This window comes from Nerophis lumbriciformis, linkage group LG15, assembly GCF_033978685.3.
Source record: "Nerophis lumbriciformis linkage group LG15, RoL_Nlum_v2.1, whole genome shotgun sequence".
NCBI lineage: Eukaryota > Metazoa > Chordata > Actinopteri > Syngnathiformes > Syngnathidae > Nerophis > Nerophis lumbriciformis.
In genome coordinates, this window is record NC_084562.2 from 9362290 (window position 1) to 9382211 (window position 19922).

Below are 19922 nucleotides of genomic sequence, written 5' to 3' on the forward strand. Positions count from 1 at the left end.
GGGTTTAAACAAAATTTTGGCCCTCGGCTGTCAAACAAGTGTCCTGAAGTATGTTTATTCTTCACATGCCTAAAAGGGATAGGAGTACTAACCTGACTCTCTGGTTATATTGTTTGTTCTGACACAAACCCATTTTGGAGAAGGGGAGAGGTGAGAACTTGCACTTAGATCAGGAGTTGGCAACCCAAAATGTTAAAAGAGCCATATTGGACCAAAAATACAAAGAACAAATCAGACTGGAGCCGCAAAAAAATTTAAAGCCTTATATAAGTGTTATAATGAAGGCAACACATGATGTAAGTGGCTATATTAGCTATGTTAGCCTACTATCAAGGGCTGACGCAAATCTTTGTTGACAGAAATGTTTTTTAATTTTTATTCTACACATTTTTGCATCATTGGAAATTATTAGTAAAATAGAGGCTTCTCACAGGATGAGATAACTTCTGGAAATTACTGGTTCAGAATGGCCAAAGGTATAGATGTGTGTGTCCAAATTAAAGGAAACGGCAGGCTGTCTTCTTCTAATAAATTTATTACAATGTTTGCAAGCTGAGTAACATTTGCTGTGGTCTGGAACAACATGGCACACAACGATGAGAAATGCAAACATAAATTAAATACACAGAGGACATAAGTAAAGAAAATTAAATTAGCTCAAATATACCTACAAATAAGGCATAATGATGCAATATGTGCACATAGCTAGCCTAAATAGCATGTTAGCATCGATTAGCTTGCAGTCATGGATTGACCAAATATGCCTGATAAGCACTCCAGAAAATCACTACAATCAACAAAGCTCACCTTTGTGCATTTTACGCACAGCATAAAACGTTTGGTGGACAATATGAGACAAAGAAGGAATGGCATAAAACATGTATTTCTGTGGCAGCATTGGAGAAAGTTGGACACGTAAACAAACTATGAGGAGTTCAAGGATGGCTGAAATTAGTAGGACAAAACGGTGCTTGCCAAATACATCAGTGAAGCATCCGTCCATTAGGAAGGTTTGTGTCATGTTTGTTGTCCTACACAAAATATATTAAAACAAAATTTTTTTTTTTTCTTCTTCATCTTTTTCCATTTTCACACATCTCTGAAAGAGGTCCAGAGAGCCATTAGGGCGGCGCCAAAGAGCCGCATGCCGCGAGTTGCTGACCCCCGACTTAGATGACCTACTCAGTGGCCTAGTGGTTGGAGTGTCCGTCCTGAGATCGGTAGGTTGGGAGTTCAAACCCCGGCCGAGTCATACCAAAGACTATAAAAATGGGACCCATTACCTCTCTGCTTGGCACTCAGCATCAAGGGTTGGAATTGGGGGTTAAATCACCAAAATGATTCCCGGGCGCGGCCACCGCTGCTGCCCACTGCTCCCCTCACCTCCCAGGGGGTGATCAAGGGTGATGGGTCAAATGCAGAGAATAATTTCGCCACACCTAGTGTGTGTGTGACAATCATTGGTACTTTAACTTTAACTTTAACTTTATAATGGTTCATATACAAAAACTTTGTTACAGCTTTAACTTCCTCTATTTAGTCAAATTGGATGTCCTCTCGGTGCACAAACTGTGGCAAACTATGTTTACATTTTGTTGCATATTTTTCCTGAAGATTTTGCTAGAATTCCAGATGAATATGACTTATGGCCATGTGCATTTAGAGGTTCCACTGGACCATTGTGCTACATTGGCAGACAGTCAGTTTCTCTTACTGTATGTAGGCAGGAAAGGTAAAACATCCCTACCATCAAAGAGGAATGTCCTGATAAAATTGGTGCCATGGCAACATCCAAGCGATGCATTGTTTACTACATTGTTTAATATATGTGCACATAATTAATAATATCCCCAGCCACTGATTTGTGCAGTCTTGTTCCTCCAAGTCATTTCCTCTTGAGGAAGTTGAGAACAAGCGCGTTTCGAGCATTGTTTTCAAGTCCGATCACCACAATGATCTGTTTGATAGCCCTCCTTATCCTTTAACTACTATCTTGAAAAGAGCTTCTCTTATCTAATTACAACAGGCCATTCATCCCCCTCCAGCTCCCCCTTTGTGATCACAGATAACCCGTCAGCTGGAACCTTCAGAACTAGGAAGCCTCTGTTGTTTGAACAAGCCAGGGGCTGACGCGAAGCTGCTGGCCAATTAGAGATAATACATCGGAAAGTGCAGGCGAGAGCATCTTTCCATCAGCACCTGTAATTATACAGGGCAGGTGCCTGCAGCCAGCGCTCTCCCGCAGGAGGAACATAAGGTGCGGTGCAGCTGAGCGGAGACAAAGTGGCACGTTGGCGTCAACAAGTCAAAGCTCCATAGACATTTTTTGCAACAGTTATGTTGTAACACTTGTTAGGTTTTTTTTGCCCTTTCAGTTCTCTTTAAAAATATGTCAACGTACATCATTTTCTCTTCTAAACCATGGCCACTATTACGGTGTATTGTATGTTCAACTAATGGCATATCTTCGCTCAATGTTGAAGTCAGTTCAATCCTCAACCTTTTCCAACCCTTCTTCAGGGGTGTCCAAAGTGCAACTGGAATTTTGTTGGCCCACAGCATGTTGCCAAAATAAAATTAAACCAAAAAAATCTGTAAAATGTACAAAACCCAAAACCAGTGAAGTTGGCACATTGTGTCATTCGTAAATAAAAACAGAATACAATGATTTGCCAATCCTTTTCAATTTATATTCAACTGAATAGACTGCAAAGACAAGATATTTAATGTTCGAACTGAGAAACGTAATTTTTTTTGCAGATAATCATTAACTTAGAATTTAATGGCAGCAACACATTGCAAAAAAGTTGGCGCAGGGGCATTTTTTTACCACTGTGTTACATGGCCTTTCCTTTTAACAACACTCAGTACACGTTTGGGAACTGAGGAGACCAATTTTTGAAGCTTTTCAGGTGGAATTCTTTCCCATTCTTGCTTGATGTACAGCGTCAGTTGTTCAACAGTCCGGGGTCACCGTTGTGGTTTTTTAGGCTTCATATTGCGCCACACATTCTCAATGGGAGACAGGTCTGGACTACAGGCAGGCCAGTCTAGTACCCACACTCTTTTACTATGAAGCCATGCTGTTGTAACACGTGGCATTGCATTTTCTTGCTGAAATAAGCAGGGGCGTCCATGATAACATTGCTTGGATGGCAACATATGTTGCTCCCAAACCTGTATGTACCTTTCAGCATTAATGGTGCCTTTACAGATGTGTAAGTTACCCATGCCTTAGGCACTAATACACCCCCATACCATCACAGATGCTGGCTTTTGAACTTTGCACCTATAACAATCTGGATGGTTCTTTTTCTCTATGGTCCGGAGGACACAACGTCCACAGTTTCCAAAAACAACTTGAAATGCGGACTCGTCAGACCACAGAACACTTTTCCACTTCGCATCAGTCCATCTTAGAAGAGCTCGGGCCCAGCGAAGCCGACAGCGTTTCTGGGTGTTGTTGATAAATGGCCTTGGCTTTGCATAGTAGAGTTTTAACTTGCACTTACAGATGTAGCGACAAACGGTAGTTACTGACACTGGTTTTCTGAAGTGTTCCTAAGCTCATGTGGTGATATCATTTACACACTGATGTCGCTTTTTGATGCAGTACCGCCTGAGGGATCGAAGGTCCGTAGTATCATTGCTTACGTGCAGTGATTTCTCCAGATTCTCTGAACCTTTTGATGATGTTCCGTAGATGGTGAAATCCCTAAATTCCTTGCAATAGCTCGTTGAGAAATGTTGTTCCTAAACTGTTGGACAATTTGCTCACGCATTTGTTCACAAAGTGGTGACCCTCGCCCCATCCTTGTTTGTGAATGACTGAGCATTTCATGGAAGCTGCTTTTATACCCAATCATGGCACCCACCTGTTCCCAATTAGCCTGTTCACCTGTGGGATGTTCCAAATAAGTGTTTGACGAGCATTCCTCAACTTTCTCAGTCTTTTTTGCCACACGTGCCAGCTTTTTTTAAACATGTTGCAGGCATCAAATTCCAAATGAGCTAACATTTGAAAAAATTAACAAAGTTTTTCAGTTCACACGTTAAGTATCTTGTCTTTGCAGTCTATTCAATGGAATATAAGTTGAAAAGGATTTGCAAATCATTGTATTCTGTTTTTATTTACGATTTACAAAAAGTGTCAACTTCACTGGTTTTGGGTTTTGAAAGAAAAAAGAGCCTAAAGATGCAAGGTAATGAGAAAAGTTTGATTCTAATAACTAGGGGTGTCAAAAAAATTAATTGATTTTCGAATTAATCGTGATTCTTATTTGTAATGATTCTTAACCGATTAAAAAAATGTAAATCGATTTTTAATTTTTTTTTTTTTTTTTAATTTTTACTTTTTTTCAATCTGTGCTGTCCTGCCACTCTGGCAAATCATATTGTTGATGTAGATGCCCATATCTGCTGTACAGATTTACTTTTAAAAAGAGAAATGTTGGATACGTCTCTTGTTGTCTTATTTGTATTTAACTTTATTAGATGTTTGGGTAGAATTTTATTAAACAAAAACAGTTTTCTTTTAAGTAATATGGATATTTATCAGAGCTGATTGTGTATATTTATGGAGAAATGTAGTTAATTATATAAGTGGCACCCAATGTTATTAAAAAAGTATAGATTTTGAATCGAGAATCGTTTTGCATCGTGAATCGAATGTCTTTCTGTGTCGTTCTGGCCATTTCTGAAGCCGAAATGGCTGTCAAAGTGTACCAAATTGTAGAGATAACCGGCCTGCCGATATTATCGGCCGATAAATGCGTTAAAAGGTAATATCGGAAATTATCGGTATCGTTTTTTTTATTATCGGTATCGTTTTTTATTTTATTTTTTATTTTATTTTATTTTTTTATTAAATCAACATAAAAAACACAAGATACACTTACAATTAGTGCACCAACCCAAAAAACCTCCCTCACCCATTCACACTCATTCACTCAAAAGGGTTGTTTCTTTCTGTTATTAATATTTTGGTTCCTACATTATATATTAATATATATCAATACAGTCTGCAAGGGATACAGTCTGTAAGCACACATGATTGTGCGTGCTGCTGGTCCACTAATAGTACTAACCTTTAACAGTTAATTTTACCAATTTTCATTTATTACTAGTTTCTATGTAACTGTTTTTATATTGTTTTACTTTCTTTATTCAATAATTTTTTTTTAAATTAATTTATCTTATTTTATTTTATTGATTTTTTTAAAAAGTACCTTATCTTCACCATACCTGGTTGTCCAAATTAGGCATAATAATGTGTTAATTCCACGACTGTATATATCGGTTGATATCGGTATCGGTTGATATCGGTATCGGTAATTATAGAGTTGGACAATATCGGATATCGACAAAAAGCCATTATCGGACATTCCTACCAAATTGTCGAAATACCTACTCAGACTTCTTCTGTCCAGGTGAGAGTCACGATTTATGATCGAGAAAAAACTTATAGGGAACAGGGAAGCGAGGAAACAGCAGATCACTCGAACTAATGATCACGTCGCCGTTATAAATAGTTTGTCTGTGTTAGCGCTTATAATAACAACATCACTAATACTTGGTTAATATTCAAGTCACGAAATTAATTGTATTGTTGGCGCTTTTTGAATAGTTATTTGTTGGATTTTATGGGCGTAATAGTGGAACTCCCATCGGCTCCACTCTAAGCGGCCATTTATTTACGTTTATTTAATATTTAGAATGCATTCGGGGGAAAAAACATCCATCGTCATGTCTTTCATGAAATGATTGTGAACAATAGGCAAAATTCCCAAAAGTTCCCCTTTGAAGACATTTAAATCTTTGGAAAAATTACGAGGTGGGGTATAACAACTTTATACCCGGTGTTGTTCTGCCGACTAGAGCCTCGCCATCCGACATTACATCACCCCGTGTTTGTTTTAAAGACAGAGTCCACTTGTTTGGCCCCGTCCAACTTTTCGATGGGGACTCTGAAGCAGACAAAAAGCAAACATGGGAAAGCGTAGATGACGGCGGCGCAGAGAGGAGGCCACTGTGCACTCAGCTGTGTGTTTGTGTGTTCAGGGCCAGGAGCATGACCGAGCAGCAGGAGCACGCTGAAGAAACAGGCCTGCTCTCCACACAGGACCTGGATTCCTCCAAGGACGAGGAGGCGCACGGCCACCTCAGGCAAGTACATTTCTCTCACGCCTTCACACACACACTTGCTGTTTCATGTTTTCCCAAACGCACCATCTGTATCCTGCGTGTGCTTCTGGGTTACAGCTGCAGGCCATTTGTTGTCATAGCGCTTATTTTGTACTTTTCTCTCGTTCACCTCCAGTTCGTGTCAAACAATGGTCACATAATAAAACTCTGCATGGGCAGATTTACAAAAAGAAGTCAGAAACATGAGTGCCGGTACAAACTATAGCCACGGTAATAAAGATATAGTTACAAATAATAATTAACACAAGTAAGGACATGCTATCTTGGATCTAATTAACTCATGTACATAGTTATAGATACTGCAGGGTTAAAAGTTAAAGTTAAAGTTAAAGTACCAATGATTGTCACACACACACTAGGTGTGGCGAAATTATTCTCTGCATTTGACCCATCACCCTTGATCACCCCGTGGGAGGTGAGGGGAGCAGTGGGCAGCAGCGGTGGCCGCGCCCGGGAATCATTTTTGGTGATTTAACCCCCAATTCCAACCCTTGATGCTGAGTGCCAAGCAGGGAGGTAATGGGTCCCATTTTTATAGTCTTTGGTATGACTCGGCCGGGGTTTGAACTCACAACCTACCGATCTCAGGGCGGACACTCTAACCACTAGGCCACTGAGTAGGTTGCCAAGTGCCTGAAAAATAAATAAGGTACACCATGCTGGAAGGGTCGGCCCACCTGTATGTCTTCACTGCAGCTGGCTTGGGGATTGTTTTGTGCCTATTTGACTCAAACCTGGGTTTAATTAAGGGGTCATTAACCCGCGGCTCCCTGAGGCATTTTTAAAAAAGGATTGAAAATGGAAAAATATGGGAGAAATTTTTTTGTTTTTGTTTTAGTGTGTTTTTTGTTTTGAGAACCTTCCCAATTATTAGAAAGTCGACTATTTAATCTGTTTGTGTGTGTATGCTTCACTGATGAGAGTATTTTGTCCTACAAATTTTGGCGGTTTTTGAACTCACCATAGTGTGGACTGGGGTGAGTTTTCCTTGCCCTTATGTGGGCTCTGTACCGCAGATGTCGTTGTGGCTTGTGCAGCCCTTTGAGACACTTGTGATTTAGGGCTATATAAATAAACATTGATTGATTGATTGATTGACTGTGACACAACAGTTTGTTTACATGTGAAATCTTCCACTCCTTCTTTGTCTCATTTTGTCCACCAAACGTTTTATACTGTGTGTAAATGCACAAAGGTGAGCTTTGTTGATGGCATTGACTTGTTGGAGTGCTAATCAGACATATTTGGTCAGTGCATGACTGCAAGTTAATCAATGCTAACATGCTATTTAGGCTAGCTGTATGTACAGTACATATTGCATCATTATGCCTCATTTGTAGGTATCATCCATCCATCCATTTTCTACCGCTTATTCCCTTTTGGGGTCGCGGGGGGCGCTGGAGCCTATCTCAGCTACAATCGGGCGGAAGGCGGGGTACACCCTGGACAAGTCGCCACCTCATCGCAGGGCCAACACAGATAGACAGACAACATTCACACTCACATCCACACACTAGGGCCAATTTAGTGTTGCCAATCAACTTATCCCCAGGTGCATGTCTTTGGAGGTGGGAGGAAGCCGGAGTACCCGGAGGGAACCCACGCAGTCACGGGGAGGACATGCAAACTCCACACAGAAAGATCCCGAGCCCGGGATTGAACCCAAGACTACTCAGGACCTTCGTATTGTGAGGCAGATGCACTAACCCTTCTGCCACCGTGAAGCCCCATTTGTAGGTATATTTGAGCTAATTTAATATCCTTTACTTTTATCCTCTTTGTACATCATTTAGTTTTGCATGTCTCATGACTGTCATGTCTGTGATCATGTTTTGTTTAGTTATGTTTTGCTTGGTTTTTGGACATTTTTTAGTTCCTGGTTTCACTCCCTTGCTTTGACACCATAGCAACCATTAATTTCACCTGGTTCACATCCTCATGTCGTGCACTTGTCTCACGTTTTCACATTTTGAGTCACGCACCCAGGGGCGCCAAAAAGGGGGGGTAAAGGAGACGGATTCTAGGGGCCCATGATGGAGGGGGGCCCAGAGAGGCCCCTAATGATGATGAAATTATAATACAGAAAAAATAATGACACTGTGTTGGGGGCCCTGTAAAGATTATTTTCATGAGACCCAAAATCCCTAGCGGCGCCCCTGCACACACCTGCTGTCACTAATCATGTCACTATTATTTAAGCTTCGAGTTGCCAGGCTGTCTTTCTGGCGGCATCACTCTCTACACACCCTTGTTGATATCCATGCTGCTCTTTGTCATGTCCTTTTCTCGTTCCAAGTAAGTTCTCTTTATTCAGGCCATAGTTTGCAAGTTTTGTTTTTTCCATAATTCTGCCTTCGTGCGAGTGCTTTATTTTCATAGCCACGTTTTGTACCTCCGCTGTGAGCGCCTTTTGTTTGTTCCTTTTTGTTAGTGTAAAAATAAAAGATTATTCATTACCCTCACGCCATGTCCGGTCCAAGTTCACTTGCATCTCGGGAAAACAACCACTCCATAGTCCACGTCCTGACAATGACATATTATCTGTATGTAATATTGGCTGCATTTGTTTGTGTGCCGTGTTGTTCCAGACCACAGCAAACATTACCTAGCTTGACAAAGATTGTAATAAATATATTAAAAGAAGACAGCCTGCCGTTTTCTTTAACTTGGACACACACACCTATTAACCTGACTCTCGCCAGATCCTTGTCGTTCGCTGTGCTCCACACAAGAATCTGGGACTTCTCAATAGGAGATGTATTTCAGAAGGCGGGGCCTTGTAAAAAAAATCATTGTATGTGATTGGATAAACCACTTGTCCGTTATCTTGAATGACGTGCTACTTCAACCACTCACATCGATGAGAGCGACGCTGGGAAATCCAAACCCGGTCAAAAGATAAGCCAAAACATCCTTGCCACCAATACATGCCTTCAAAACCGTTCTCTGTTCATCTTTTAAATAATTAATATTCGATCGATGTCGCAAAACAGTTGCAATAGCAGAATCAATGTCAGCACACGACTCCTCGCTACGTGCCGCCATTGTTGTTCGAATCAAACAGTCCCTTCGGCGCTACGTCACATCTATGAAATCCCGCCCGGCGATCTTGATTGTTTCATTATTTTTTGCTATCTGGAAGGAGTTTGCAATGCCTTGGAGCCCAGATCCTTTTGTGGAGCTCAGCAAACTATAAGGATCTGGCGAGAGTCAGGTTACACATCTATACCTTTAGCCATTAAAAAACAGTAATTTCCAGGAGTTAAAGTTAAAGTACCCATGATTGTCACACACACATCACCCCCTGGGAGGTGAGGGGAGCAGTGAGCAGCAGCGGTGGCCGCGCCCGGGAATCTATCTCACCTTCTGAGTAGCCTCTGATTTACTAATGGTTTGTAATGTTGTAAAAATGTGTAGATAAATATTACATTTCAACATTTCTGTCAACGAAGATTTGCTTCAGCCTGCGACATAGTCATTTTGATAGTAGGCTATTTGTTATGATCCGCTGCCCGGATCATAGTCTGTTTACGTTTTCGAGTCACTTGTGCTTTCAGCACATTTTGAGTTTGTGTGTTTCAGTTGCCATGACAGCAGATTACACTCACCTCTGGCCTCTGGTTAGTGTTCCGGACCCTCACCTGTTGCCCGGGCACTAATCAGAGAGCTATTTAGTATACTGTATGCCCTGGCCTCACTCGGTCTGGCTTCCTAATTTGCGTTAATGCAACAGTCGACGACAGTCTTGATTCCTGCTAGCTTCCATGCTAGGCTCTTTTGCTTGCTAGCTCCCACGCTAGCCCCTTTGGTTTTTGCCTTCCGTGCTATGAGCACGTTTTTGTTTATTCCCGCCTGATTTATTTCCAAAATAAATAATTTCCTACCTGCACGCTGTGTCCGAAGTCCGTCTGCATCCTGGGAGAACGAATCCCGCATCACCATGCGACCCGGTCGTCACACTATTATAGCTAATATAGACACTTCCGTCATGTGTTGTCTTCATTATAACACTAATATATAACAATACAATTTTTCGGAGTATAAGTCGCACCAGAGTATAAGTCGCACCTGCCGAAAATGCATAATAAAGAAGGAAAAAAACATATATAAGTCGCACTGGAGTATAAGTCGCATTTTTTGCGGAAATGTATTTGATAAAAGCCAACACCAAGAATAGACATTTGAAAGGCAATTTTAAATAAATAAAGAATAGTGAACAACAGGCTGAATAAGTGTACGTTATATGACGCATAAATAACCAACTGAGAACGTGCCTGGTATGTTAACGTAACATATTATGGTAAGAGTCATTCAAATAACTATAACATATAGAACATACTATACGTTTACCAAACAATCTGTCACTCCTAATCGCTAAATCCCATGAAATCTTATACGTCTAGTCTCTTACGTGAATGAGCTAAATAATATTATTTGATATTTTACGGTAATGTGTTAATAATTTCACATATAAGATGAGATGGCGACTTGTCCAGGGTGTACCCCGCCTTTCCGCCCATGTGCAGCTGGGATAGGCTCCAGAACTCCCCGCGAACGGTAGAAAATGGATGGATGGATAGTCTGCAACCGGACATAGGCGTCACGAGCAACAAAGGTATCAAAAGATGGCACCGACGGAATTTGGTCAAATTCGGTACCCATCCCTATTTCTGACACTACTGGCAGGGGATCGAACCCATGCCCTCTGCCACAAAAAACAAATCTTCCCAAGACCAAGGATTAAAAGAAGAGGTGGTGAATTCTGCTATTTCATTATCTCACCGGTGACCGAGCAGGATAGGGCTGTGAATAAACTTCCCATGAAATTGAACGCCCTGTCAGTCATTATTAATTCTATGGACATTTTACCAACTATTTTTCATTCTCATCGCAATACGGAGCAAAGTGCGTCCCTTTTAGGCTCACTACCAGCTGGGATTGTGTTTTATGAAGAGACGGTTGGCAACACTTAGTCGTAGTTTACAAAACGTTTGCTCGGATTATGTAAATACAGTACACGCTGCTTTGTCAGTAAAATGTTTTTGAATGCAAGTTAGCCGTAGCGTTTGTGTACGCAGACTGGGTGAGGTTGTGTGGGTTATATAAGAAGGATTGCTGGCAGGATCCGTGTAATCCTGCAGGATCTGCTCTGGGTTGAGCACTAAAGCATGTTGTGTGTGGGACTCAGCGAAAGGGGAAACCTGAACACTTTCTTGACCTGCTGCCAAACCAACACAACCTGTGTCTGTTTGTGCTTGAGGACCCAGATATTCCCAGAGTAAATATCCGCCTACCTAAGCAGCAGTAATGTGCACTGACCTTCACGCCAGGTGAGGCATTGATGCATTTGAAGGTTTTGGTGGGTTTTTATGTTAAATTCACAAGTTGATAATGACATTAAACAGTAATGTTTTTTTTTTTTTTTTTTTACAATACTTAGTCATAGTTATTGACTTTTATAAATGTAAATTACCTTGTATTTGTTTCTCATTTCTGAAGTACATGAATCTATCCTTCTCCAGCAAAACTTGGGCCGTAAAAGTCTGGTCACCCTCTGTTTTGTCTTAAAGTCCTTTTTGGGGATTCATTCAAACATTTAGCAGAGCATACAAAATGTTCCTGCATCTGACTTGTTGCTAAATAAAAATAAATAAATAAAAAAACACTGGCTGCTTCTCTAAAAAGAGACAGTTGCAACATGCACCTGCTAGCTCATGATGACTCTCATTGTGGTGAGTCAGAATATTACAGCGCCTCTCAGTTTTTCTATTTATAGTCGGATCAGCAAGAAAATAATGATGCCACACTTGCATTCGACAGGGCGTAAATTCTATAGTTTAGGAAGTAGTGTTGTCCTGATACCCAAATGTTGGTACCAGTACCGGTACCAAAATAATTTCGATACTTTTCGGTACTTTTCTAAATAAAGGGCACCACAAAAAATGTCATTATTGGCTTCATTTGAACAACAATGTTTACGGTACATTAAACATATGTTTATTATCACAATTTAGTCCTTAAATAAAATACTGAACATACAAGACAACTTGTCTTTTAGTAGTAAGTAAGTAAACAAAGGCTCCTAATTTGTCTGCTGACATGTGCAGTAACATATTGTGTCATTTATCATTCTATTATTTTGTTCAAATTATTAAGGACAAGTGGTAGAAAATTATTGTTAATTTTCTGTTAATATCTGCTTACTTTCTCTTTCAACATGTTCTATCTACACTTCTGTTAAAATGTAATAATCACTTATTCTTCTGTTGTTTGGATACTTTACATTAGTTTTGGATGATACCACAAATTTGGGTATCAATCCGATACCAAGTAGTTACAGGATCATACATTGGTCATATTCAAAGTCCTAATGTGTCCAGGGACATATTTCCTGAGTTTATAAACATAATATGAATTTTTTAAAAACGAAAGAAGATGTTGTGATGCCAAAAATATCGACATAATCATAGTAGTATCGACTAGATACGCTCCTGTACTTGGTATCATACAGTGGATGTCAGGTGTAGATCCACAAATGATGTTTGTTTACATGTTGACGCCGGTGAGCTACGGTGTGTAGTGAAGCATGTTTAGCTATTCCTCGTCCTGCAGGGATGATACTTATACGAAACTTACTTTATTTGTCGCCATGGAGGCAAGGATTAGTGATTTAGAAGTAGCTAAAACACTGCCGACGGTGGATGGACGTTAGCCGCTGGCTATGTCTTAAAGGACCTCTTCCTGAGGGCATTTCAGTGTTATAACTTCACTTTTATCTTTAGTTTTTAAGCCAAAATGCGTCCGTTCTCCCTTTTCTGTCTACACACTGTGTCTGCTTGTAAGTACTCCGTGATTGTGCGCCACCGAACATGCTCGTAAAACTAGCAATGACACGACGTGACGACAACGCGGGCGCGGGGAGGTGCGGGACCGGTACTTTTCAGAGGCGGTATCGTACCGAATATGATTCATTAGTATCGCGGTACTGTAATAGTACCGTTATATCGTACAACTCTAGTAGGAAGTCATGGTGAAAAATGTTTTTTCTGCAAAATATTGGTTCTTTCACATAGGACTCGGTTTGCTTGTGTTTGTCACTGGCTGATGCCTCGTTTCACTTTTGAGGGCTCAGTCATATATCTTTTTAAAAGGGGAATTTTAATTTCCATGTGACTGCGTGGATTCTCTCAGGGTACCTCCCACCTCCCTCCTGTGGCCCTACTGTGTGAATGTTGTGTGTCTATCTATGTTGGCCCTGCGATGAGGTGACGACTTGTCCAGGGTGTACCCCGCCTTCCGCTTGAATGCAGCTGGGATAGGTTCCAGCCACCTCGTAACCCGGAAAGGGACAACCAGTAGAAAAATATTCTCTTGTTTTAGATTTATTTTGAAAACATTATTTCTTTCTGGGGACCACCTCAAGGAACCCTAAGACCTTACTGTTTGGTTTGTACGCTCATGTTACTTCTAAACTAAATTAGGTTGATGCTTATCGAGCTGTTTGTTCTCTTAGAACAGAGGTCGGCAACCCGTGGCTCTAGAGCCGCATAGCGCCGCCCTAGTGGCTCTCTGGAGCTTTTTCAGAAATGTATGAAAATTGGAAAAAGATGAGGGGGAAAAAAATCTATTTTTTGTTTTAATATGGTTTCTGTAGGAGGACAAACATGACACAAACCTCCCTAATTGTTATAAAGCACACTGTTTATATTAAACATGCTTCACTGATTTGAGTATTTGGCGAGCGCCGTTGTGTCCCACTAATTTTGGCGGTCCTTGAACTTACCGTAGTTTGTTTACATGTATAACTTTCTCCGACTTTCGAGGACGTGTTTTATGCCACTTCTTTTTCTGTCTCATTTTGTCTACCAAACTTTTAAGGTTGTGCATGAAAGGTGAGTTTTGTTGATGTTATTGACTTGTTGGAGTGCTAATCAGACATATTTGGTCACTGCATGACTGCAAGCTAATCGATGCTAACATGCTATTTAGGCTAGATATATGTACATATTGCATCATTATGCCTCATTTGTAGCTATATTTGAGGTCATTTAGTTTCCTTTAAGTCCTCTTAATTCAATTTATATGGCTTTTAATTTTTTACGGCTCGAGACAGATTTTTTTTTTGTATTTTTGGTCCAATATGGCTCTTTCAACATTTTGGGTTGCCGACCTCTGTCTTAGAATATAAAAAGTTCAAAGTTAAAGTACCACTGATAGACGCCGATCTACATTACTGCCAGTGGGTGCTCAGTGTGTGTGTAATATGTGTATTAAAAAAAAAAAAAGACTTTCAGCAAAGTTAATATCCCAAATAATTTGTGGCTTTATTATTTTGTAAAATGAACCAAACTTGCCACAAAATTAACTACAACAAGATAGACTTTTCAAAAATTATTTTAAAGATTGAAAGTTACCATCAATCCCACGTGTGTGGGTGTTCGGCCCCGAAGCACCCACGGGATTGGCGCCTATGGTCACACACACACTAGGTGTAGTGAAATTACCCTCTACATTTGTTCCACCCCCTGGGAGGTGAGGGGAGCAGTGAGCAGCTCATGAAGCTGATGCTGAGGGAGGTAATGGGTCCCATTTTTATAGTCTTTGGTATGACTCGGCCAGGGGTTTGAACTCACGACCTACCGATCTCTAACCACTCTAACCACAAGGCCACTGAGCAGGTGTAATATATAGAACAGAAGGGGACGGCGTGGCGAAGTTGGTAGAGTGGCCGTGTCAGCAATCGGAGGGTTGCTGGTTACTGGGGTTTAATCCCCACCTTCTACCATCCTAGTCACGTCCGTTGTGTCCTTGGGCAAGACACTTCACCCTTGCTCCTGATGGCTGCTGGTTAGCGCCTTGCATGGCAGCTCCCGCCATCAGTGTGTGAATGGGTGAATGTGGAAATACTGTCAAAGCGCTTTGAGTACCTTGAAGGTAGAAAAGCGCTATACAAGTATAACCCATTTATCATTTATTTAATAGAACTAAATCGTAAATATATTGTCAATTTCCATCCATTTTAGCAGCAGCAAACCAGGTATTGATCAGGAAATGTGCAAATTTTGTGATTTTTACTTAAAGGAGCCCTATTATGCAAAACCTTTTCTTGGGATCTACATAAGTCCACAAAATGTGAAATCAAACCATAGAGGCGTTGTAGAGATATTTATAAAACAATCTTGCCTTTCTTCATACTTGCTCCCGATAAGGTGTTTGGAATTTAGCCCTGGTGTGACGTGTTTGTTATTGGTGACATCAGCGGATGATCCATATGCTTTGAGCGTAGTCAGTAAGCTCCTTATTTTTCTCTATCGTGTGGCAGACTGGCTCATATATGCACATGCATCCCCCACTGTTGACATTTCTAATACAAAGTAGCGTATGGAAGACCTAAAAACTACAACAAAAATGTATTTCATATATTTATTTTTATTTTTTTTAACTACGACAAGTAAGGACGTAACAAAAGGTATTAATGATAACTGTCAGCAAAACGCCTGACAGTTAATATAACCGTTTTAAATTAAAATTATCGAAAAACTGTGATTGATAACTGCACTTTGATAAACTCACAGACTGACTGGCGCCAGCTTGCTAGTTTGAATGCTAACATGAAAACAAGAGACATTAACGTATTTCCCAATTAAGAAACAACACGCCCCAATCTAAACCTTTAAAACACATTGCTGTCTGAGCAACTAAGCTATTCAATTGTGCACATTGAACATACCAGCTGTGCTCTCTTAGAACAGAGTGATAGTTCTATACTCAGAAGCTACGACAGAGGTGTTTTTACGGTGCGTTTAAGGACCGCTCAACAGACTAAGACGTCTGCCAAAATAATAATAATAATAATAGTAGATGGTGTTTCGCATTTTTCAAAGTAAATCTTAAAGGGCTCCTGCAGGGACTCGCATGGCTACGATAGTTGTCACCCCCAGGTAGGAGTCTTTTCCTTCTTACAAAGAGGTGCAGCAGGGGAGTGCACGCAAGCATAAACAGTCTGCAAGCAACACAGCCAGTATGTGACATTGAACACAATACAGCAATCCTCCAGCCTTGATAAAAGGGTGAGGCAGGCATTTATAACACTGATTGGAAATGAAAGCCAGGTGCGCTCAAACTAATCAGGGAACAGGTGAGGGAAAGAGCGCTCAGAAAGACAAACAGGATATGGAACCAAAATAAGAGCAGTGACCAGGAACAAATGCAGAAAATAAGGAAAATTAACAAGACGTGAAATGACAGATGGTCACAGTGGTACAGTGCAAACCAATGTTATAACCATAACATTTTAGTCATTAAAACAGATACAATACTAAGACTAAAACACTATTGGTGAAGCATAAGAAACACAAAACATGCAAAATAGTGGCTTTTCTAGCAGTGTGTCTATTTATTTTAATTATTAAAAAACATAACTTGATGAAAAGATTTTGGTGTGTGTATAAGTACATTTTGAGCACGTTCAACAATACTGCAATAATAATATTTACCGTGTTTATTTTGGTCACAATAACCATGATATGATTTTTTTTATTTTGTTTCATCCCCGAATGCAAGGGTCGGCAAGCCAAAATGTTGAAAAATACATCTGGAGCCGCCAAAAATTAAAAGCCTTATATATATATTAGCCTACTATCAAAAGCTGACGCAAATCTTCGTTGACAGAAATGTTATATTAAAATTTTTATTCTATACATTTTTGCAACATTGGAAATCATTAGTAAAATAGAGGCTTCTCACAGGATGAGATAACTTCTGGAAATTACTGGCTCAGAATGGCCAAAGGTATAGATGTGTGGGTCCAAGTTTAAGGAAAACGGCAGGCTGTCTTCTTCTAATGGATTTATTACAATCTTTGCAAGCTGGGTAATGTTTGCTGTGGTATGGAACAACACGGCACACAAACAACTATGAAAAATGCAGCCAATATTACATACCGATAATGTGTCATGAGACATGCAAATATAAATTAAATACACAGAGGACATGAGTAAAGGAAATTAAATAAGCTCAAATATACCTACAAACGAGGCATAATGATGCAATATGTACATCCAGCTAGCCTAATAGCATGTTAGCATCGATTAGCTTGCAGTCATGGATTGACCAAATATGCCTGATAAGCACTCCAGCAAATCAATCAAATCAACAAAGCTCACCTTTGTGCATTCACGCACAGCATAAAACGTTTGGACAAAGGAGTGGCATAAAACACGTCGGGGATCGCTGAAATTAGTAGGACAAAACGGTGCTTGCCAAATACTCTCATCAGTGAGGCATGTATAAAATAAACAGTGGGATTTCTAACAATTAGGAAGGTTTGTGTCATGTTTCTTCTCCTACAGAAACCATAATATATTTTTTTCATCATCTTTTTCCATTTTCCATTTTCACCCTTCTCTGAAAGAGGTCTAGAGCTCTAGAGCCGCGGGTTGCTGACCCCCGCCCTAATGCCAAAGGAAGCGGTATCTACAGTTTACTGAGTATCTATTCCATCAAATTGGAATGGGTTAGATGACTATTTATGCTTACATGTACAGCAACAATCTTATCAGTCACATTAGATTGGTAGAATAAACTGTATTTATTTACATTTATTGCTCCCTTTAATTTCTGCAAAGTGTGAGTCTTCTCCACTTCTCTCCGTGCTAATTTCAACTCCTTCACTTATTTTGATAGACTGAGTGTGAGTCCACAGCTACACCTGCCACCAGTGGGAAGTGTTCTCTTTCTAATTTAGGATTCAATTTAGGAGCCTTAGAGTTTGGTAATTAGGTTGAGTATTGAGCCGCACAGCCTGAGGCACTGAGTGTGTGTATGACAGCGCTTTGATGCTTTCAAGGGTGCACGCCGCTTGGTTTGGTTTGAAACATTCTGTGGCAGATGTTCTTGTCATCTCCGTGCACTCCCATGCTGCACGCTGCAAGAAATTCTATAGCTTTCACACCAGCTAATTGATTTACGGCATATTTAACAACGTCTTTGTGACTTGGGGGCCGCATTGGGCTAAAATAATTTGGCTGGGGTCCAAACGCTTCTACATGTTATATTATTATGACATACATGTAATTGATATAGTAGATATATAAGTAATATAATTGGATATTAAGAGTATGTCAAAGTTTGACTCCTACCTTGTTTACTTCCATGACGACCTTCTTAAAGTTTTGTAATCAATCAGAAATACCAAGCAGCTAAAATGTGCCAAACATGGATACGTGTGGAGATAGTGTTTTGACATTTTTCCCATCATGCACTGGAATGGAATTAAATGGGTGTAATTTTGGTATTTTGTATGGTGTTTCGACGTTTGTCATAATAACCGTAATGTTCAGTGAGAAAATTGTGTTATGTGTGACTGTGTGTGTTAAACTGTGCGTTAGTTGCATATTTATTTATTTTTTTCACCAAGACTAGGGAAGGTTGTTTGGATTGTGTCATATAAATAAATGCTGTGCTATCAGAGCCACATACTTTTGAGTGTCATTGATCTGATTCACTCACATCGTCCACCAGATGGCACCTAATACTGTATATAAGTAATACACCGTATTTTTCAGACTATAAGTCGCAGTTTTTTTTCACAGTTTGGCCGGGCTCCAGTGCGACTTATATATGTTTTTTTCCTTCTTCATTATGCATTTTCGGCAGGTGCGACTTATACTCCGGTGCGACTTATACTCCGAAAAATACGGTAATTGGATATTAAGAGTATGTGAAAGTTTGACTCCTACCTTGTTTACTTCCATGAAGACCTTCTTAAAGTTTTGTAATCAATCAGAAATATCAAGCAGCTAAAATATGCCAAACATGGATACGTGTGGAGAGAGTGTTTTGACATTTTTTTCCCATCATGCACTCGAATGGATTTAAATGGGTGTAATTTTGACATCTGTTATGGTGTTTCAACGTTTTTCATAATAACCATAATGTTCAGTAAATAAGTTGTGTGACTGTGTGTGTTCAACTTTGTGTTAGTTGCATTTTTATTTGTTTCACCATGACTAGGGAAGGTTGTTTGGATGGTGTCATATAAGTAAATGCTGTGCTATCAGATAGAAGTACTTTTGAGGGTCATTGATCTGATTTTACTCACATTGTGTTTTGACATTTTCCCCATCATGCACTCAAATGGATTTAAATGGGTGCAATTTTGAATTTTTTTTATGGTGTTTCGACGTTTTTCAAAATAACCATAATGTTCAGTGAGCAAGTTGTGTTATGTGTGACCATGTGTGTTAAACTTTGTCCATCCATCCATTTTCTACCGCTTGTCCCTTTCGGGGTCGCGGGGGGTGCTGGAGCCTATCTCAGCTACATTCGGGCGGTAGGCAGACAGACTACGGCCAATTTAGTGTTGCCAATCAACCTATCCCCAGGTGCATGTCTTTGGGGGTGGGAGGAATCCGGATTACCTGGAGGAAACCCACGCAGTCACTGGGAGAACATGCAAACCCCACACAGAAAGACTCCAGGGATCGAACCCAGGACCTTCGTATTGTGAGACACATGCACTAACCCCTCCACCACAGTGCTGCCCGCTGTTAAACTTTGTGTTAGTTGCTTCTTTTTTTTTGTTGCTTTTTTTTTTCACCATTACTAGGGAATGTTGTTTGGATTGTGCCATACAAATAAATGCTGTGCTATCAGATTCAAGTATTTTTGAGGGTCATTGATCTGACAAGATGGCAGCAAATATGTAGCATTTAAAG

At 40.2% G+C, this 19922-nt stretch overlaps 1 protein-coding gene across 2 annotated transcripts in view; it reads left to right on the forward strand.

The window, feature by feature from the left end:
• Window positions 1-19922, forward strand: part of gramd2aa (GRAM domain containing 2Aa) — a 91717-nt gene that overhangs the window by 26171 nt on the left and 45624 nt on the right. For both annotated transcript variants that reach the window (XM_061974900.2, XM_061974901.2), the window contains one exon: window positions 6061-6165. In XM_061974900.2, the coding sequence (XP_061830884.1) occupies window positions 6061-6165 (105 nt within the window). The remainder of the gene's footprint in view (window positions 1-6060; window positions 6166-19922) is intronic.